General features: G+C 41.4%; 2 protein-coding genes across 2 annotated transcripts in view; both read right to left on the bottom strand.

Moving 5' to 3' along the window:
- Window positions 1-1,018: 1,018 nt before the first annotated feature.
- The window catches only part of LOC146577704 (ribonuclease inhibitor-like), a 68,930-nt gene continuing 48,073 nt past the window's right edge, over window positions 1,019-21,875 (bottom strand). Inside the window, exons 5-7 of the mRNA XM_085267699.1 lie at window positions 4,728-4,904; window positions 2,185-2,358; window positions 1,019-1,509 (exon numbers count right to left, since the gene is read on the bottom strand). Coding sequence (XP_085123825.1) covers window positions 1,497-1,509; window positions 2,185-2,358; window positions 4,728-4,904 — 364 coding nt within the window. The 3' untranslated portion in view covers window positions 1,019-1,496. The remainder of the gene's footprint in view (window positions 1,510-2,184; window positions 2,359-4,727; window positions 4,905-21,875) is intronic.
- LOC146577706 (protein NLRC3-like) lies at window positions 13,707-15,854 on the bottom strand. The gene is made up of 2 exons (XM_085268436.1): window positions 15,647-15,854; window positions 13,707-15,505 (listed from the first exon to the last, which is right to left on the bottom strand). Exons 1-2 carry the CDS (start codon window positions 15,852-15,854, stop codon window positions 13,707-13,709), a joined length of 2,007 nt encoding a protein of 668 aa, XP_085124562.1.

Genomic DNA, 21,875 nt, shown 5'->3' with positions numbered 1-21,875 from the left:
TTTTCTTTAGATTGTCAACATTTCTGCACAGAAAATACTGCTCATAGACCCCATGGGAATGAAGGTGTTTATGACAGGAAAATTCTGCGCAACTGGAGGTATGTATGATACTGAGGTGTTATTCTTAGATTAAAAAAAAAAAAAATCTTGTTTCATTACAAACACTTTTGTTCAACTAGGAATTTTCTGAGGATGAGAGGGCATGAAGACACCATGGAGTGGCAGTTACAGACTATGCAACACAACAAGCGACAGGATTCCAGCAGTTGTGGAGTTTTACTGTTAAAGGTAACCCGTATTCAAATGATTCAGTTTCTTGTTAGCTAGAATTAAGACTTTAAGTGAATTTAAGTGAAGTGAAAGTTATTTCGGTCAACAACAACAAAGATGATCATTTTACATAGAAGTACTTAATCATACAGTAACTGAAAAAGGAATAGGCTGAAGCCTTGTGGCTTATAATTATCCTATCCTTTACCTAATTAAGACTTTACATTCTAATTATGATCAATCTCACAGTTTGCAGAACACTACCTTGATTTTGGAGAGGTCAGTGAGGTGTCAACCACTACAGAGGCAGTTGTGCTGGAGCGAATGCAGATAGCTTGCACCCTACTTGAAAATCGAGGTAAGTCCAGTAAAGTCCTTATCACGTTAGTGCGTACTTCCAATTTAAATAGTGCTTTTCAAACAGCACAGTACAAATAGTGCTCTTCAAACACTTTCAGATAAGACCCTTCTCAAAGTCTAATTTAGACTAATTTTCCAGGAAGTATATTTGGAAAAAATGTACTATTATTTTTTAATTATTCAATAAATAATGTTTGATTAAAACCTAACTATGATTGTGTTTCAGGGAACGCTGAGGACTACTGCATTGTTTGCTCCATGTTAGATGCTAACGCTGACCGCAGCATGATTGAAATGGTAAAACAAAACAAAACAAAAGAAACACATAAGTCTTAGTATCATTACTTGCCAATCATAATTAAAATGTTGAGTAATAGTATTCACCAAACAGAATATGAGCCATTTATTTTTCCTTTCCAGGTGCAGTATGAATCTTGCCAAAGATGGGCACATTTTGCATGTGAAAAATATAAAGAGAGCAACCAAGAATATAAATGCCAAAAATGTAGCCAGAGTCAGACAGAGACTGTGCAGAGACTGTAGAAGGACAGAGCAGCAGCAGAGCAGTCCAGATACACTGATGATCCTCTGTCAGATCCAGAGGGACACACAGGGATGATGCTGGACTCTACATTGTGTCTGACAGTGGAGCTGTTCTCAGAGCAGTTCACTCTGCAGCACTGACAGTCATCTGCACTTCTTCTCATTCCTCTGTCAGTCACTGCTGGATGAAGCTCTCCTCTCCACCTCCCAGTAACATGGCCCAGTCAGAGCGTCTCTACACACAAGCTGCTGCTGCTTCAACCTCTCTGGATCATCAGGACACAGCTCCTCCTCTCTCAGCACACACACCGTCCTGTTTACCATCATATCCTCCACCTGCAGAGAGAAGAAGGAAGAGCAGAGGAGATAAACGAGTGTTTCCAGAGACTCTTCATCAGCTGTCAGTCAGTGATGCAGCACATCCAGTATAAAGAGCAGCAGGGACTTCAGTGCTGGGACTGTACTAGGACTCATTGTTGCTTCACTTTTTCTAATCTTTGGATTTTTATTGAAGTTGATGAAAATGTTTTTCCCTCCTAGTTTGAGTTTGGACTTTCATTCATTAGAAGAACCTTGGTGTGTCCACTCTGAGCTCTGTAGGAACCCCAACAACAAGCCCAACAATCCAGATGGACGGTTCCAGCTGTTAACTGGAGGAATTCCATCCAAACATCTGCTCTCACTAAATTCTTCCTCACCTACAGACTGTGTTCTTCACTGCTTTAAACTTGGAAATGAATGCAGTCATTGGTCTGCGTGCTGCTTTGTTCAGAGAGCTGATTGGCTGTTGACACTGTTTGATCAGAGCGTGTCAGCCGTTACTATGGTGACCATAAAGGTCAGAAACAGGAAGTGTTTGTGTCCAATCCTGAAGCCTGTCACCATTCTCCTCTCACAGCTTCACTGAGAAGCTGCAGCTTTACAGGAAACACTGGATCTTTGTTTCATACTGACTGTGTTTAGTACAATACTGCTGACAGCACCACCCACTCACTCCATCACTCTACTTACTCCAGAGTCTCCAGTCTGTAGTCTGGACTCTGCTGGAGATCAGACAGCTGCTTCACATCTGGATCCTTCAGGTTGTTTCCGTACAGGTCCAGCTGTCTCAGATGGGAGGGGTTGGACTTCAGTGCTGCTGCCAGATAATCACAGCTGATCTCTGACAAACCACAGCTCACCAATCTGTATAAAGAATGAAAGATGTAAGTTTATTAGACAAAGTGTGAGCTTGAAATCATTCAGTGTTTCATCATCTGTTCAGAGCTGAAGAAGGTTCAGAATGTAGAAGTTTAGAAAATGGAAACTCCAAACAGCTGAAGCCAACAGGAAGCAGCTTCAAACAGGAAACTGTGCAGAGTTTCAGACTATATGTCCTGATGCAGCCAGTTGGATTTTGGAGATTTGAATCTCTGTTCTGTGACTAAGTCCTTGAATCATTTCTTCCAGTTGGTCCAACAAGACAGACTAAGTGTTGGACATGTGTTGTGGCTCCATTAGGGGAGCTTCTAAATGTGATGTGATGGCCCCTCTGGGTCTGTCAGGTCACAGCACTGAAGAGAGCTCAAACTGGGCACACAGTTGTTCCAGTCTGGACCAAAGACTCTATACTGGGACTGAGGGACTGCTTTGACTGCACCCACTGGGACTTTTTAAAGGCTCATGTTCTCACTTAGATCATCGATTTCTACTTACATTTCTTTCTGGGAAAAATGGGGATTACTTTGGAAACAGGAAGTATTTTCCCCAATAAGCAGCCCTGGATTAGTAAATCACTCCAACATGTTCTCAGGCAGAAGAAGCTGTCTTGTTATGAGGGAGAGAAGAAAAGATTGAGGCACAGAAACTTGTTGAAAGAGAGATAAAGCAGCTAAAATCAGGTGTAAAAGTAAAGCAGAGGATGAGCTGAATAAAGGACACTCAAGGCTGGCTTGGAAAGGAATGAAGTCCATGGTGGGGATGCAGAACAAGGAGCAAAGATGAATGTGATGCTGAATCAGCAGAAGACTTGGACTCATTTGATTCCAGCTTTGATATCATTGATTTCAATGAAGAGCTTTGTGATTGTAGCAAAGGGCTGGTAGCTCTGAGAGTCCCACTGATGAGGTGTTTGTGTGGAAATCTCTTAGTGGGACCAAAGAGAGAAAAAGCCCTGGTCCTGATGCTGTGGGAGGGAAATGATTGAAGTGTGCTGTGAGGAACTGACTGGGAGATTTTCACACATTTTCCAGTCCTCCTTGGAACAACAGGAAGTTCCCAGCATATGGAAACAAAGGTTAAGTGTCCTATGGCACTCAGTGATGATGGTGCTGTGGCCCCACCACCTCCACCTCTTTGTAAAGGAACTAACTGTAATCTGAAGCTTCAAATGGAACTAAGACTTCCTCCACTAGGTGGCAGTGTCTGATGAGAAAGTGTTAGTGGAGCTGGCCTGGAGTCAGAAACAGGAAGATGCAGGATTTGGGCTGAAATGGGGAAAAGTGGTTCGCACTAGTGCCTTAAAGCAAGAAGGTTGTAGGTTGAAGATTGTTGGCCTTTCTGTGGAGGTTGGATGTTCTCCCACAGTCCAATGAAATGCTGCTTAGGTTCATTGGTGCTTCTAAATTGGCTGTAGGTGTGGATGTGAGAGAGTGCTTCTCTGTCTCTCTCTGTTGGCCCTGTGATGGACTGCTCACCTGTGCAGGTGGACCACGCCTCTTGCCCTATGACAGCTAGGGCACAGGCTGCAGCCCTGTGAGCCAAAGCTGAATAAACAGTTAGCAAAAATGATCCATAGATGGCCTGAAATCCCCCAGTTAGCAGTTTGGTAGATAGCTATGACATGCTAATCCCATCCAGCAGCTGTATTCTACCTGTAAGCTGATCCCTGCTGAGCCAAAGCACTTTTTCATATACAAATTACAACCTTTAATAGAAACCTATTGGTCAGCATCTTATTAGCCTGCTGTTAGCTTCATTCCACAGAAAACTGAGAGAAACTAACAGAGTTGATAAAGAATAAAGAGAAATGTGCTGATTTAAAGCCTTTGAAGTGCTTCAGATGATCTCTGTCCACTTCTGTCCACTCATTCATTCATGTAAGCTTTCTAATGCAGCTTTGATCTTCACAGTCTGCTTCATGAAACTCATTCTAACCCTGAATGTCAGAGTGTTCCTCCTTCTCTTTCCCATCATTCATGCTGGCAGTGGAGGAGATTTGGATGTTGGACTGTGTTTTGGATGATGTGTGTATGTTTGTGTTGGACTGCTGTCTGTAAAGCAAACGCACATTTTGCTTTGGATTTCAGTGTCAGACAGACTTTAAGGTGGAATGAAGAGTTGGAGAGTTTCACAGTGAATTATCCAGTGGAGGATTTTTCTTCTTCTTTGAAGGTTTGAAATGTGAACATTGTTCTGCTGCAGTCAATGGACTAAACCAGAGAAGAAGAAAACAGACTTTACCATGAAGATCCTCAGTGTGGATCAGTATAATATCAGCCTGATGTCTGCAGTTTAGTGTCAGCACAACTTTCACATCATATTCATCTCAGCACAACTAAAACATGCTGACTGACCTCAGAGTTTCAAGTCCACATCCTGGACTCTCCAGGAAACCACACAGATGCTTCACTCCTGAATCCTGCAGCTTTTTGTTGCAGCTCAGGTCCAGCTGTCTCAGATGGGAGGGGTTGGACTTCAGTGCTGCTGCCAGATAATCACAGCTGATCTCTGACAAACCACAGCCCCTCAATCTGTATAAAGAATGAAAGATGTAAGTTTATTAGACAAAGTGTGAGCTTGAAATCATTCAGTGTTTCATCATCTGTTCAGAGCTGAAGAAGGTTCAGAATGTAGAAGTTTAGAAAATGGAAACTCCAAACAGCTGAAGCCAACAGGAAGCAGCTTCAAACAAACACAACAAGAGAAAAAACTGAATGTTTCACATTAAAGTCGTACATTTATCATAAAAACAGGACAAAGACTTGAAAAAGTCGTGTTTTTCCTTCCAGGAACCACAAGGCTTCACTTTTAAAGGTGAAGTGTGAAAGAAATGGACATATTTGAAGTCCAACACCTTTTTCCAGTCACATTATTAAAGCAGACAAACTACAAGCTCATTTTCATTCCAACAAGTCATCTTCTGACCTGGACTAACAACACTAGTCTCTATGTGCAGCTGGCTGTGAGACCAGTGCTCAGGGAGCGTCTACAAAGTGCAACACTGAAAGAACATCGCACACTAGCTGTGTCCCAAAACGTCGGCTGCATCCTTCGGAGGACCCGGTATTCGCGGTCTACGTGGGCCGGGTCCTTCAAAGACCGAAAAGGCTGGAAGTGCGAGGCTGTGAAATGGGACGGTCTAGCCTTCAGATTTGCGTCACCGCTGTGTTGGTGGAGTTTAATAAACTCGGCCGTCTGCTCCTTGCTATCTAAAATATAACAGGACACTGGCGTAAATTCTCGACCGTCTCACACTTCTGTTTAATCAGTTTCCTGTTTAACGTTTATTCAGCTGTGTGAAAATCCCGGAGGAACTTTGATCTCAGCCAAACTGATTTACTCCGGAACAAATAAAACACAGAAAAAAGGCAAACAATTACATTTTTAAGTTATCTGAGTGACTTATATATCGTGTTTAACCTGAGTAGCCAAAGAGCGGGGTCTGAAAACGATGAAGCCGGGCGTCCGCTGCTCTCGCCGGCTGGAGTGACCATTGAACCCCCCGGCTTGCTAGCGAGCGGGTGGGGAACAGACGTCTCCGAAAACGTCGGCACACTTTTGCAAATATGCGATGTCTTGATAAACCAAGCAGATATTTGAAGTTTACACAGCTACTTTCTCGCCTGAAAATATGTTAAAAGTTTATTTTGTGACCCAGAAAGATTAATAAGAGTAATTTGAAAACTTAGTAGCTGCTGCCATTGTTGGCAGCTGAAATTTGGCTGGGCCGCGCTATGAATTCTGGGATATGGTGGGCCACGAAGGACACACCCGACGAATCCTTCAAATTCGGGGAAATGAAGGACGCATTTGTCGGGCACATTTGAAGGAGTCGACAAATACGGACAGCCTTCATCGCCTGGCTGTGACGTAATCGGCCTTCAAATGCAGCCTCTGGAGGATGCAGCCGACGTTTTGGGACACAGCTACTAATTTGCTTCCATCATCCAACCTGAAGAGGAAACAGAGACGCCTCCCCTTCAAAGTAAAAGCTGCTCCTTTTGGACACAGTATCAAAGAAAGTCTACAGTATAACATAGAAAAGACAGAACAAAGTTTTGGTTGTTTTTAAATTGTGCAGAAATGAAACTACACTAAGCTCAATTATGTGACAGACATTTCATCCCATGTCAGTTTGGCCTCATCCTGGGCCGGATTATCCAGCACACACTCTGACCACAGGCCCAGGGGCCACGCACAGCTGGGCTCCATCCAAGAGACAGCAAACAAACCAACACAATAATAAAAAGCACCATGTGATCTTCTTACATCTTCAAGACAAACATAGTAAAAACATGAGCATATTTGTTTCCTGATAAAATGATGTGACAGGTAGAACAGAGTAAAGTGGTGGTGTTACAGCCTTTCTCCCCTCTGCTGCCGAGGCTGTTAGTCTCTCCCAAACTCAGCTACAGGACTTCCAAATGAATGAAAGCAGCAGAAGTGGCTTTACAAATGAAAGAGGAAGAGGAGAAGAAGAGGAGAGGGAGGCCACCCTGACCATCACTCCAGCTGAAAACATCACACTTCCATTAAAGTTGGTGAGGAAATGTTGAGCAGGATGAGCTGCTGGCTAATCTGGAGGCTGTAGCAGCAGCTCACAGTCACAGTGGATTTCCACTCATGAAAAAGCTCTGGCTGCTTCATTTCTCATCTCATATCAGAGACTTTAATGCTTCACTGAAGCTGTACTGTGATGCTTCCATATTCCAGTAAGGCCTCCATAATGATTTCAGCTGTTCTGTACACACACTGTGTGCCCTGTATGGCTCAAAGTCTCTGCAGCCTGTTTTTATCTGCTATCATCAGATCTTCATCATCCTCATTCACATCCCTCACACACTCTACAGCCTGGTCAGCACTGACTTCATCTTCACTGACTGATGGAGCACAACATGAACCTGTGGAGGCTGAAACACTGTCCTGTCAAACATCTCCCCGTCACCACTCCACTTCTGTCAGCCTTTAAATGAACCCTGCTCAAGTCTGTCACTTCTGTTTGGAGCCAAAAGAGGTTAAAGATTACGCCACTACATTCTTGTCTAGAAAATATTAAAGTGTATTTGGTGACACACAAAAAAGGGTAAAAGTATAGTTTAGGTCCACACATGTCCAAACCCTGGTGTGTAGGCCTACTTAGTATTGAGAAAAGCCCACTAAAAGAACGCCCACCAGACCAAAGCAATGGTGTTGACTTGATCAGCATTAACTCCGCCCCCTGACTTTGATGGGTGAAGCTGACAAATAAAATGTATTTATGAACAACGATGCAGGGCCAGGAGTAGCAACGTGAATTAAATAAATACATCATTAAATAATTCATTAAATGTGTCAGTAAAATAATTAAAATAGAAAACAAACCAACAAAATATGTAATTAACTAATTTGAATTGTACATAAATACTTAATGAATTATTTTAAATGAAATTAACTGATAATTCATTGTGATTTTGTTTTGTGTTTTGATGAGCTAATAATCAGCTCTCTTTTTCTCATTGTTGTTCTAAGCCGCTTATCCAAAGGTAAGGCACTACCTGTTGAATTATTTCCAAAGTGTGCCAAATTGGACATTACAAATTAAAGTCTACTCACTGAAATTACTGGGGAATGTCTGCTTTGATTTTGATGAGAATCTCATGACAGTACTGAGGATTTAATGCAGTTGGACTGCTAAAAATGATTGAATGCGGTTGGACCGCTAAAGGATTTAATACGGTTGGACCGTGGAAAGCAGTTGGACTGCTGAGTGATTTTAGTATATTAGGGAATTTGGTTATTGTTTGGGGTGGAGCCCGTATTGGTTATAAGGTTGGACCTGCTTCAGTCTTACACTTTTTTGGCTGTTTTACTGTTGTTCCAAAGTATTATAAATTATTCAAGAACGTCAGTTGGACTGATAGGAAGCGCAGTGCTCAGAGGTAACGCTTGCCAATGCCAAGGACGCTTAGGCATTGTCCTCGAAGAGGGATAGTCAGTTGGTCACTGTGGAGCTTGGGGCACTCCAGAATAACTAGGAGTTAGAGTCTCCTTACCGTTTGGAACGGTAGTCTGCGCTTTTTTGGCCAGCAGAAGTTGGACTTCGGGCGTGTAACTTTAACTTAAAACTTCGGGGTAAGCCTTGGCTGTGAAATGCCAAAAATAGAGCTTCAGGCAAAGTTTGGGTTGGTTGACGCTTTTAAATTGAGTTAGGGATTTTAGAGATGAGGCCAGAAACTGTTGGACAGATACTGGTTAATTGATCACAAAAAAGTTGGACTTTATCGGTTGGACCGTTAACTTAAATTTGTCGAAATTGTTTAGGCGCTAAAGCTGACAGATGTGACAGTGGTTGTAAATATAAGACGTCTTTGTAATATAAAATAAGAGATCTCTGTGTGAAAGGAGTCTGAGGCAGTGCTGGAGCTATTTTTAGACTGTGTGTGTGTGAGTGTGAAAATGCAAATTAGTCAGCAGTGAACTGTTTAAACCACAGTTGGTTTTACAAATACTGCTGCAAACATTGTTGAGTGTGTGTTTAAGACGCCATTTATGTTCATTAGAGGGCTATAAATAAAGTTTTGAGTTGCCGTAGTGGATGTATAGTAATTGACTGAGTTTTGAGATATATATATATATATATATATATATATATATATATATATATATATATATATATATATATATATATATATATATATATATATATATATATATAAATATAGTGAGTGCACTGTATATATTTAAGACTAACATATTACTTTTAGGAGTAACCTCTCATCAGCAATAAATGCTGGTGTTTTATTTTTTCTATTCTATGTGTGTGCTGTGAGAATTAATAGAGGTTTCAATTGTTTTCTTTGACTTGCTCTTTCTGATTATGAAAGGCATGTCTGAAATACTCTTAGGAAAGCGTGTTGTGAGTATATTCCTCAACTCTTGTCACAGTTTAAGTGTGTGAATGCTGTGAGTAGCAGGTTTTGAGTGATTGGGTGTGATTTGTACAAAATAATAAATAATAATAACACTATGAAAGTTGATAGTAGAGTGAGTGCAGAAGTGGAAGTGTGAGAGAAAAGGCGGTGTGTGTGTGAGACGATCTGACAAACGCAAAGAATTTAGTATATTTAGAAGTGTGTGCGTGAAATAAGGGTGAATTGTTTTAGATCAAGACTTAGTAAAACAAGAGTTTTATTAGCCTGTAAAAAAAACAAAACAGGAGAGATAGAAACAGAAAATATGGTTCTGAGCAGCTGCAAGGTTGACAGGAAATGGTGTGTGTGACAGGAACTTTGCATGCCCATAAAAGGAACTGACTGTGACAAGTGAGCACACAGAGAGAGAAACATACGAGTTAAACTCCAGGCAGATGAAGCAAATGGAGGTTTTAAGAAAAGAAATGAAAAGGATATTAATTGTATGCTTTAGTGTGTCAATACAGGTGGACTTCTTTCAACCTAGAATCTTGAGTACAAAACCATTGATTAACAGAATTGGGAGGAAAACAGGCCAGATTTTGGCTTAAAATTTTACAGCTTGACCTCCCACTTGTCCCGATCCTGAGAAGAAGCTCATAGGACAGTTAATCTCCTGATGAAGACCGACAGAACATCGTGGACTTCAAGAATTAACAGCAGGCAAAAGACAGTGCAACTGAAACTACACTGACGATACCAGCAGCAGCATGGAAGAAAAGCACGTGATGGAAAATGCACGGTGAACTGCAGGCTGGTAAGAACAGTGTGACATAACTGTTTAAAGACACTGAATGGGATATTTTGCCAGGCTGGGATTTAATCTAAAAGGAAAATACTGAAAAGAGCAACGGAGAAGAAACAGAGAAGAAACAGACTGTGTTTGCTGGGGATCACAAGACAACAAAGGACACTAAGAGAAGGGCACAGGGGCCAGTGGGAAGGTGAAGCCCAGACGAGTTCGACTGCGAGAATAGAGGGTACAATTGGGTTGAAATTGAAGCCGGAACTCAGGATGGTTTAGGGATGTCCACGTCACAAACAAAGAGGTAAACAAAAAGAAGGTAAAATAAAGAGAGAAAATAACTGACAATTACATTAATGAATAGAAGACACACATACAGATATTACATAGATTTATTTTTAGGATAAAGGGGAGAGCTTATACGTAGAAATGACTTTTTATACATATTGCATTTTGTGCCTTTAAGGGAGTTGTGGCTCAATTCGTCTCTTGTGGGTCACGAGCCTTTGGCTAGCGCTATGATTAGCCAATCTACTGTGAGGATGATATGAGTTATTGAAGGATTGCACACGCTCACAGACATATAGAGTCCATAAACACACATGACAGTATTGATTCCAGGCAAAAGGCCTCAAATTAATTTAGCGTTTAACTGAACTTGAGCTGGCCCTGTAACAAGTGACAGAAAAGAGGAACTGAATAGGAGTTTCTTGCTTTAGAGAAGGACCAAAGGAAGGAAAGCATATATTTTGGTTAAGTCTGATAAACTAGAATGAGAAGGTATTGTTACATCAAAGGAGCAAGATGAAATAAAAAGGCTATACCAAAAACAGGTTATAACATAGGAAATGTGAGTTTTAAAATGAAGTTAGTGTTAACCAGAGATGGGCAGTAACGCGTCACTTGTAACGCGTTACTGTAATCTGATTACTTTTTTCAAGTAACAAGTAAAGTAAGGGATTACTATTGCAAAATCGGTAATTAGATTACCGTTACTTTCCCGTAGGAACGCTGCGTTACTGCGTTACTAAAACCGAGATTTTTTTGCGAGAATGTCTCACGACAGTGACCTAAGCGAGTGCGCCGTTAGTGACAACAGCTGTGTGCAGATCAACAATGGATCATAAATCGATTGTGGGAGAGAGTATGAGCGTGCAGCGTTTAAAGCGTGGAAGTACTGACCTTATTTTGAGTTTGATTCCATAAAAAGTGACAGAAACATTAGTGTCCGTTGTGCGTGGGAAGAAAACCTTTTACAGCGAAAAAAAAACCCCCTAAACTTCCAAGCAAGCACCGAGTGCGCTACGACGTAATGGGAAATTCACAGAGAAACTCGCGGATTCTTCAACTGACCGCGGCACACCTGCACCAGGGTGAACCTCCGCCTACCCCCAGTCCTGCTTTACAGGTCAAAATAGAGCAACAGGACCGCTGAGTCTTTGAGTTTATTTATTTTCTGCTGTGTTTTACTTGCATCTATTTGAAAGACTGAGTGTAAACACAAAAAATATTTCATTTTATGTGCTGGAATGTGCAGAAAATAGGTTTCAATGTTAAACTAATTTATTCAAGTCAGAGAATGTTGCATATAATTAAATTTTTGCTTGATGCATAAAATTAAAAGATTAAAACTGATAAAACAAGTTTAAAAAACAGAGACGTTTCCATTTGATTACATTTTGTATGATGGATTATGCAGAAAAAGTAGAATTGGGCTGAAAGATCTATCGCTTTATCACCTCTTCAGGTTGTAAATCGTGTTTTTAAAAAGTAACTAAGTAACTAAGTAATTAATTACTTTTGAAAATAAGTAATCAGTAAAGTAACGGGATTACTTTTTTGGGGAAGTAATCAGTAATTAGTTACTGATTACTTTTTTCAAGTAACTTGACCAACACTGGTGTTAACACACAGGAGTTGTTTCAAGGCAGCGTTTAGCTGTGATAAAATGTATGCAGGAGTAATTGCTTATATGTTTAAACTTAATTGATTAAAGTGGTTGTTTTTTTTTTTGGATCTTTTAGTAGAATAGGCGCTTATAATGATTTTCTTGTGAAAGGAGATTCTAGGTCAGAGTGGAGGCCTTGCAGCAGCGAGACTTCTGTGTACAGGATGTTGATGATTAGATAAGGCAAGCGACAGGAAACGCATGCAGGGACGTGAAAGCAGCGTTTTAAGAGTTTTAAAATGATGAGTAACGTTGAAGAATATATATAAATACAAGTCAATAAGTCAAGAAGATAATTAGGATCAGGCTTTTGATTAAAGAGTCCCAAAGATGATAAGTTAGGGAGGTGCAGGAAAAGGTGTTTGGTTTGCTTTACAGAAGATCTCGGCGACCACAGGGGGGTGAGGATCCTGGAGGCCCGAGGCATGATGGACCACAAGAGAGGGACGCAGAAAAAACCTAATCTTACGCATGGAGTGTTCTCGAGGGGGAGCTGGTGTTTATTACTGGGCCACTTAGATGACATGAGGTTGTCTGATTTGCTGAGCCAGAGGACAGCTAGAGAGGGTCAGAGCAGGAGTGGTGACCCCGATGTCCATGATGCCATGGATGGACATGGAAGCAGCTGAGTGGGCCGAGGAGTGACCCAACACAATGTATTGTGACCTCTGGTGTTCCAGAGGTCGAGAGAGGGAGTATTGAGATTGGAGAGATATTTTGCTGCTATTGTTAATAATCATCATCATTACCATTGCATTAATAATATAATCTACAAAATTGATATTGCATTCAGATGTTTAAACAGTGTGTGTCTTTCAGAAAGACTAAGTTGCAGGCTGACAGGAAGTTGCAGGTTTGAAGAGTGTGCCTTTTGCAGAACTGAAACCGAAAGCAGAGTCTAAGTGCAGGTTATTTTGAGGAGCCTTTAAGGACGAGGCACACACTTAGTTAAAGAGAATCATTTATAGGTGGAAGTTTAATCATGTTTTGCTCGGGGTTGCAAAAGAGCAGTTTGTCGCAGAACTGCTGCTGATGTGTCAAGATGATAAGCGAGCATCCGGCAGTGACAGGAAGTACCTGCCATGAAGATAGGAGATAATGTTCTTTTAAACTGTGTTAAAAGTCATTGTGGTTTTGATTTGACGTATGCATATATTCTGTTTGTGACGTATGAGGGGGCGTCATTAAATTCAAGCCCTGATGGTATAAAATATCTGTTTATGCTTTGATTAAGTCGGAGATCAGCCCGGTCTGCGAACGGAGCTGGTCTTCCCACGCGTGTATTTCATTAAAATCGTTTGACCAAGTTCTGGACCATGGTTGTTTGTACTCTCCTTCCCCAATATTTGAACCTTAACATTAGTTTACTCAAAATAAATTTAAGACATCAATATTAAAGGTTAAGTTATGATAATGAATACATGCAACTATAACTGATGACATAAGAATTTGGATTTTTTAAGCTAAAGCGAAGGTGCTGACTCACTTGGCATGTTACTCTCAAATCCTCCCTAATAACAAGAACATAATTACACTTTAGCCACAAGAGGGCAGCAACATTAATACAAGTCACGTGTAAATAAAGGTACAGTGATTATATTACAGTGATTTTGACAAAAACAAAACAGAAGTTGATGCAGTGTGTTTTCCATAACATACCAACCAAATTAAATAATAAAAACTTTATAACTTACAGAGCTTTTTTAGAGGCTTTGACCACTGGCAGCAGCCTCAGAAGAGCCTCCTCTGAAGCAGAGTATTTATTCAGGTCAAACACGTCCAGATCTTTTTCTGATGACAGTAAGATGAAGACCAGAGCTGACCACTGAGCAGGAGACAGTTTATCTGTGGAGAGACGTCCTGAACTCAGGGACTGTTGGATCTCCTCCAGTAGAGAACGATCATTCAGTTCATTCAGACAGTGAAACAGATTGATGCTTTTCTCTGCAGACAGATTCTCACTGAGCTTCTCCTTGATGTACTGAACTGCTTCTTGATTGCTCTTTGAGCTACTTCCTGTTTGTGTCATGAGGCCTTGCAAATGAGTTTGATTAGTCTTCAGACCCAAGAGAAAACGAAGGAACAAGTCCAGGTGTCCATTTGGACTCTGTAAGGCCTTGTCCACAGCACACTGGTGGAGAGATTGGAGTTTTGGTTTATCAAATAATTTAGACCACATGGACGTTGTTTCTTGCTCTTCCAGCAGATTGAGTCCAGAGTTGATGAAGGTCAGGTGGACATGAAGAGCAGCCAGAAACTCCTGAACACTGAGATGAACAAAGCAGAACACCTTGTTCTGGTACAGTTGTTTCTCCTCTTTAAAGATCTGTGTGAACACTCCTGAGTACACTGAGGCTGCTCTGATATCGATGCCACACTCTGTCAGGTCTGGTTCATAGAAGATCAGGTTTCCTTTCTGCAGCTGATCAAAAGCCAGTTTTCCCAGTGACTCAATCATCTTCCTGCTCTCTGGACTCCAGTGTGGATCTGTCTCAGCTCCTCCATCATATTTGATCCTCTTGACTTTGGCCTGAACCACCAGGAAGTGGATGTACATCTCAGTCAGGGTGTTGGGCAGCTCTGCTCCCTCTCTGGTTTCCAGCACATCCTCCAGAACTGTAGCAGTGATCCAGCAGAAGACTGGGATGTGACACATGATGTGGAGGCTTCGAGCTTTCTTGATGTGGGAGATGATCCTGCTGGCCTGCTCCTCATCTCTGAATCTCTTCCTGAAGTACTCCTCCTTCTGTGGGTCAGTGAACCCTCTGACCTCTGTCACCATGTCGACACACTGAGGAGGGATCTGATTGGCTGCTGCAGGTCGTGTTGTTATCCAAAGGCGAGCAGAAGGGAGCAGGTTCCCTCTGATGAGGTTTGTCAGCAGCTCATCCAATGAGGTGGACTTTCTTGTTTCAGTCAGGATTTTAGTTTTGTTGAAGTCCAAATGAAGTCGACACTCATCCAGACCATCAAGTATGAACACAACCTGGAAGTCTTCAAGCCTGCAGATTCCTGATTCGTTAGTTTGATTAAAGAAGTGATGAACAAGTTCCACCAAGCTGAACTTTTCCTCTTTCAGCACATTCAGCTCTCTGAAAGTGAATGGAAATATGAACTGGATGTCCTGGTTGGCTTTGTCTTCAGCCCAGTCCAGGCTGTATTTCTGTGTTAAGACTGTTTTCCCAATGCCAGCCACTCCCTTTGTCAGCACTGTTCTGATTGGTTCGTCTCTTCCAGGTGAGGCTTTAAAGATGTCTTCTTGTCTGATTGTTGTTTCTGGTCTGTCTGGTTTCCTGGATGCTGTTTCAATCTGTCTGACCTCATGTTCATCATTGACCTCTGCAGTCCCTCCCTCTGTGATGTAGAGCTCTGTGTAGATCTGATTCAGGAGGGTTGGGCTTCCTGCTTTAGCGATGCCCTCAAACACACACTCGAACTTCTTCTTCAGTTGGGCTTTAAGTTCTCGTTTACAGAGTGGAGCAAATATTTCTGAAGGTAAGAAATTCAGAAACAAATATTATATAATAAATATCATAGCCTTTCAGTACCCTGAAAGGATGAATGTCTATTTGTCCATTTCTTGAGCTATTAGGAAAGATCAATATTCAGTCTTTAGAGAAATTCTCTTACTGCTCTGCAGATGGTCAGCCATCTCATGCTGCTTAAGTCTCCTCAAGAAGTGGAGTGTGATCTTCAGAAATGCTTCTCTGCAGCTCTTTCTTTCATCTTCATCCTCTCCTTCAAACATCTCCTCATCCTCCATCTGGCTCTTTAAAGTTTCTGGGTGATCTGGACACAGAACCTTCTTGATTTTCTCCAGCTCATTCTTCACAAACATGGTGATGTTGTCCTCCAGCCGCTGGAAAAGAAGACTATATGAATTACCCAGTGGTAAATGGACTGGTTCTTATATAGCTCTCTTTGATACTCTGTGCACACAAAGTATTTATACAACATGCCTCATTCAACCAAGCACATTGTTCTATGCTTAAATACTTTCTTTCACACTCTGATGGATGCATCAGAGGGCAGCTTGGGTTTAGTACGTTACCCAGTACATTTGCCAGCCAGGGTTTGATTCACAAACCTTCTGACTAGTAGCTGACCTGCTCCCCTCCTGAGCTACAGTCACCCCAATCTGACTGAAATCATGGAGCCCAAACTCTGATTTATGTTGGACACACTGACAATCCTCTGGTCCACAAAGTGCAGCATAGAGGTGACTGAAAAGAACAAATGTAAACGTAGTACTACAAACCATAACCACAGAGTCCAGGTGTGTTTGATGTTGCTGTGCAGACTGACCAGTGGAAACCTCTGCTCTCTGCTGGTCCACTCTGTGGAGGAGTAATGTATAATTAGCTCATGTTATGTCTGTCCACACACAGACACAAGCTAAAGGTCCATGAAGTGATGTTTGGATGGGTTCAGTCAATCAGATGACTGTCATGGTGAAGCTTTGCTAGTCCTGGTGATCCCACTGAGAATTAACAACTCAGTTTCCAGATGTCTGTAGTTTTCTGCTCAGTTTCTTTAGTCCCAACAGCTCTTACCATCTCCTGCATAAAGCTTTCCCTCCATGCTCAGATGCCCTGGAACAAGGTGCTCTCTTTATATCAGTGACTGGTTTAAAGGGACAACTTGCAGTGCTCGCCAAACTTTGTGTCAGCAAAAGTAGTTCTAATGTTTCTTACATTTATTACATTTTTACATTTTTACACACACAAATCAATGAACGCAAAAACATGAACTTTCCAGATATTTTGTTTTACAATGTTACAAATCTCAGTTCACAACTACACAGTCTGATTTACAAGTACAAAATATTTATGACCACAGTTTGAGCCGATGTATGTCCCGAGTCTGTGGACTCAGTAGTTTTGTTTTGATTGTTATTGTCTTTTGTTACAATTTCATTCTGATTAAGATTTTCTAGTTCTGAGGTTTTGGTTTCTGTGTTCCCTCTGTACTGTGTTAGTATTGTGTCTCTGTGTTCACTTCCTGTTTTATTTTGACAGTGCCATGTCCTATGTTAGTGTGTCTACTTTTGCTTCCCCTTGTCTGGTTATGTCCAATGAATCCTGCTGTGTCTCCCTTTTCTCATTCCCTGATGGCTCTTTTGTGTATATGAGCCCTTTGTTTTCTCCTGCTTGTTGCTGGTTCGTCTGTGTTGTCTCCCCGTGTCTCCGTTTAAGGTTTCAGGTTAGTTTTGTAGTTTTTTCAGTTAGTAGTTATCTTAGCTTCTGCACAGGCCATCTCCACTGCACTTCACCGTTTCAATACAGCTCACTCACTTCACAGCAGTGTCGGCATCTTGGGTCCTTTATTAAATTCAACATGGCTCGCCCCGCTAGCCGTGACATAAGATGTGAAAACAATATCCAAAAAACACGAGAGACAAACAGGAAATAGTTTTAAGGTGCAGGGCCAACAAACTGAGTCTAGCCATGAACTCAGAGTTGATTGAATTAGCATTTTGAATTGGCTGATCTGAGCAATCAAGTCTATGTTCACTTTGAGTTAAGATTATACGTGATTGATGTAAAAGAAAAAAGCCGTCATCAGCAACTGATTCTGATTTAGCAGGTTTTCAAATCTAAACGGTACCCATCCCTAGCTGGCTGTAGTTAAACCTTTACTTAAAAAGCATCCCTAGACCCAGCTGTACGGCTTATCTTCTGAGCAGCGCAGTGTCAGAGTGAACAACACAGGAAAATGATCAGAGATGCCCAACTCAGATATTTCAGTGACGCACACATCCCGCCCGTGGAAAAGCTCCAAGTCTAGTGTGTGACCTTTTTCATGTGTGGGACCAGTAACCCACTGGGTCAAGTTAAAAGAGTCAATAATATTTAAAAAGTCCTTGACCAGAAGTTTAAAGTCACAGCAGACATGGATGTTGAAATCACCAAGGCAGCCTCATCAGAAGACATAGCACACCCAGCTCTATCTGTCCATGAAGCCAGATAACACACACCAATGAGTTAAACTGCAGGAATGTCTTAAAGACATAAAGACCTGGATGGCCGCTAACTTTCTGCTTCTTCATTCAGATCAAACTGAGGTTATTGTACTCGGCCCTGAAAAGCTTAGAAATATGGTCTCTAAGCAGATTCTTACTCTGGATGGCATTACCTTGGCCTCCAGTAACACTGTGAGGAACCTTGGAGTCATTTTTGACCAGGACATGTCCTTCAATGCACATATTAAACAAATATGTAAGACTGCTTTCTTCCATTTGTGCAACATCTCTAAAGTTAGAAATATCCTGTCTCAGAGTGACGCTGAAAAACTAGTTCATGCATTTATTACTTCCAGGCTGGACGACTGTAATTCATTATTATCAGGATGTCCAAAAAACTCACTGAAAAGCCTTCAGCTAATCCAAAATGCTGCAGCAAGAGTCCTGACAGGGACTAGAAAGAGAAAGCAGATTTCTCCTGTTTTGGCTTCCCTTCATTGGCTTCCTGTTAAATCCAGAATTCAAAATCCTGCTCCTCACATACAAGGTCTTAAATAATCAGGCCCCATCTTATCTTAATGACCTTGTAGTACCATATCACCCTATTAGAGCACTTCGCTCTCGCTCTGCAGGCCTACTTGTTGTTCCTAGAGTATTTAAAAGTAGAATGGGAGGCAGAGCCTTCAGTTTTCAGGCCCCTCTTCTGTGGAACCAGCTTCCAGTTTGGATTCAGGAGACAGACACTATCTCTACTTTCAAGATTAGGCTTCAAACTTTCTTCTAACTTAACGATTAAGTCCCTGTATTCCACCGTTATATGGAAATCAGCCATTATAACTTGTGTCAAATCTACTTGTACCTCACAGTTTTCTAAGTGCACAGAGAGCAGTAAACCTCAGAGCAGCAGCACTTCAGACTGTGTGCAAAAAATCTAGAAGAGAAAATATTTTGACCCATTTCTAAATGATTCTTGTGACCATGCTGCACCACAACACCTGATCTCTGGTTTCCTCACCTCTTCAATCCCACTTTAATACTTGACTAAACTCATTTTCCTGTTTAGGTGTTGAGGCAAAGCCGCCCATCTACAATGCAGGCAACAGCAAACGGAGCTATTTTTGATTCCCTTTGGGTTTTTTCTACTTTTGTGCTACAAAATGTTCAAGCTGATTAAATTCATTAGAATAAAAGTTCAGATAATTTTCTCATATTAATGTTGGAGGTAGAAATTCAGGGAACTTTGCACAAAAACTGGCAGAAATTTCCTTCAAAGATGGAGTTTTTACTTTAATACTGTGAGTACATTTCAGAGCCTGGACTCTTTTACCTTTACTTGAGTAAAGAAGCTGAATCATTATTTCAGCTTTAAGAGGGTATTTTAACACAAACATCAGTCCTTCTACTTAAGTATGTTTGACACTTTGTTTACGTCTAAATTAACTTTACTGTTAACGAGTTTTCATGTTTCTGTAATCCACCAGTGTGCTCATGCTTTTTTAAGTAAAAACATATTTTTAATGATCAAATATAATTATGTTTGTTATTTGTGGAGTTTAAATGTCCTTGACAGAGACAGATGATGATCATTATCCTGCACTGTGGTCTCAGGTTTGGTCGAGCTAGCACAAAGAATGGCTATGTTGAACTTCCTCCTGGGATCTACACTAAGAAGTGAGTCCAACATTAGCAGGGTCTCTTTCCTTTATCTGGATTCACTTTAGCATTCACAGTCACATGGAGCTTGTTATTAACTCGATAAGTCAACCCAGGGTTTCAGCTGAGCGCTCACATGAAACATGGCAGCATCTGATCAATCATATTCATGGAGACGTGTATCAGCAACAGAGCAGCTGAGTTTGCAGAAGGAAGTCAAACTAAACCACAGGAACAATATGAGGAGATTACACACATAATAAAATACTAGCAGTAACACAGCTGCTGCAGACAAATCAGTCGTGTGATCGTGTGTGAGAGGAGAAGGACTGTAAAGGAGTTTGGTGTTAAAAGCTCTGTATGAATGTGGGAGACTTTGAAGGGCTTTAAAAAGGCCAATATAAAATAAAAGGCAGCAAAATTGCTGAGTGTGAAAGTCACCAGACTTATCAGACCTCTGTGATTAAGACCTGTAAGAACACCTGTTTGTACTTGTTGGCATTATATCAAACACACACGTATATTAAGCCTTTGTTTGAACTCTGGTTGAATTTGTTACTTTCAGACTGTGAAACATCACAGAGGCTGCAGCTGCAGATCTTTTATTCACCTGGAAATTTACTTTAAATGTTAGATGGAAAATGTATTGCTCAGTTTAACCAAAGTAAGAACAATAATCCATAAACCTTCATAAAGACAAACATCTCCCAGAACATTGAGCTGCTGAAGTGTCACTGAAGGGAAAAACTATTTGTCCTCCTCCATCCAGCAACACCTGAAAGACCTGAGTGGAAGCTCCTCCCTACACTGTGTTTGAAGCAAAGCACAAAGGAGACACCTGCTGGAGCAGCTGGAGTCCTACAGACACTCAGCCTCTTCACTACACAAACACCTCCTACAACATCCACTCTTTCCACTCTGACTGCTGTGTTTGTGGAAACACTCCAACACACACCGCTTCACATACCAACATAGAAATGTGTGAAAAAGAGCTGAGCTGATATTAAACATGAGGATTTATTCAGAAATACAGAGTCAGGAACAACATCTAGACACACATTACCTCTCAGCAGCAGAAGAACAGCCTTTAAAGTTTAGACTAAAATCCTTCGACCTGTTGCTCTTTAAGGAAACACAGCTGGGTTCAGGTCCAGGAGATTCTGGCCTCTTATTGATCCTAAAAGAAAAACAGTAAATGTAACAGCTTCATGAGACAGGAAGGAAAAACTGGAAATATTAAATTAAAGACATGATGAACAATCTCATAAAAATAATGTACTTACTCTTTGTCACATAACAGTCTTTTGTTAAATTTTACACCAACACCCTTCGACCTGTTGCTCTTTAAGGAAACACAGCTGGGTTCAGGTCCAGGCTCTGGATTAGTTTCAGGGTTATGTCCAGCTGAGCCTGGTACGCCCCACAGCTCTGGGCTTTAAAACAACACACACAGAGGTATGAGTGTGAATAATGATGGAGCAGTGATGTGAGTGCTGAGCTGTGACATGGAGAAGAGTCATGGACAGTTAGAGATGGTCATCTCACCTCTGAGCTTTGGTCTGGCTCTCATGTTCCCCACACAGAGTGCTTTTAGAGGGAGGGACTCCCTCCTCTCTGTCCTCACACTGATCCATGCTGCTCAATTCACATCAGCTCACACACACTTTCTACCTTCACCTGCAGAGGAAACACAAATCATTCATGTGCACATCAACTGAGAGCTGCAGAGGTCGTGTCTGATGTGTTGGACTAACATCCATCTGAGACGCAGCTTTCATCAGTTCACTACAAAAAGTGTCACAGAGCCCAGTTCAGCCTCCAAATCCTCCATTACTGTAGTCCTACAAAGCAGCAGGTCAAACATGGCTGCAGAGAGCAGCTTTATGTCAGTAACCATGTCCAGGACCGAGCTGACTGCTTACAGAGTTCATACTCTAACTGCTAGCTGCTCTGCTAGCTAAGCTAACTCAGTAACAGTGACTCTGACAGCAGTTACTGTGGAACAGCGGCCGAGCTCAGGACACATTCAGTGTGTTTAGTCTGAGTCCTGGACTCTGATTCAATGGATTCAATCCAGCTCAGAGTTTCATGTGTTCATCAGAATAAAATACATGTACTAATATAACAGAAGTAATGCTCTGAATGCAGGACTGTAATGGAGGATAAATAAGGTTTTTACAGCCTGAAAGAAACATTCAGTTCATATATTTGTAGACAGTGAAGCAGTTTTTAATACTGCAGCTG

Source organism: Mchenga conophoros, linkage group LG3 (assembly GCF_057382185.1).
Source record: "Mchenga conophoros isolate Kocher_MC1m ecotype Shallow Benthic linkage group LG3, M_conophoros_male_GT1.1, whole genome shotgun sequence".
Taxonomy (NCBI): domain Eukaryota; kingdom Metazoa; phylum Chordata; class Actinopteri; order Cichliformes; family Cichlidae; genus Mchenga; species Mchenga conophoros.
This window is presented reverse-complemented; position numbering and strand designations above follow the sequence as displayed.

Excerpts from the sequence above, each read along its gene's own strand:
- LOC146577706 (XM_085268436.1), bottom strand. The coding sequence starts at position 15,854 with ATGTTTGTGAAGAATGAGCTGGAGAAAATCAAGAAGGTTCTGTGTCCA. Across the intron at positions 15,506-15,646 it reads GGCTGACCATCTGCAGAGCA|AAATATTTGCTCCACTCTGT; the intron begins GTAAGAGAATTT and ends TCTTACCTTCAG.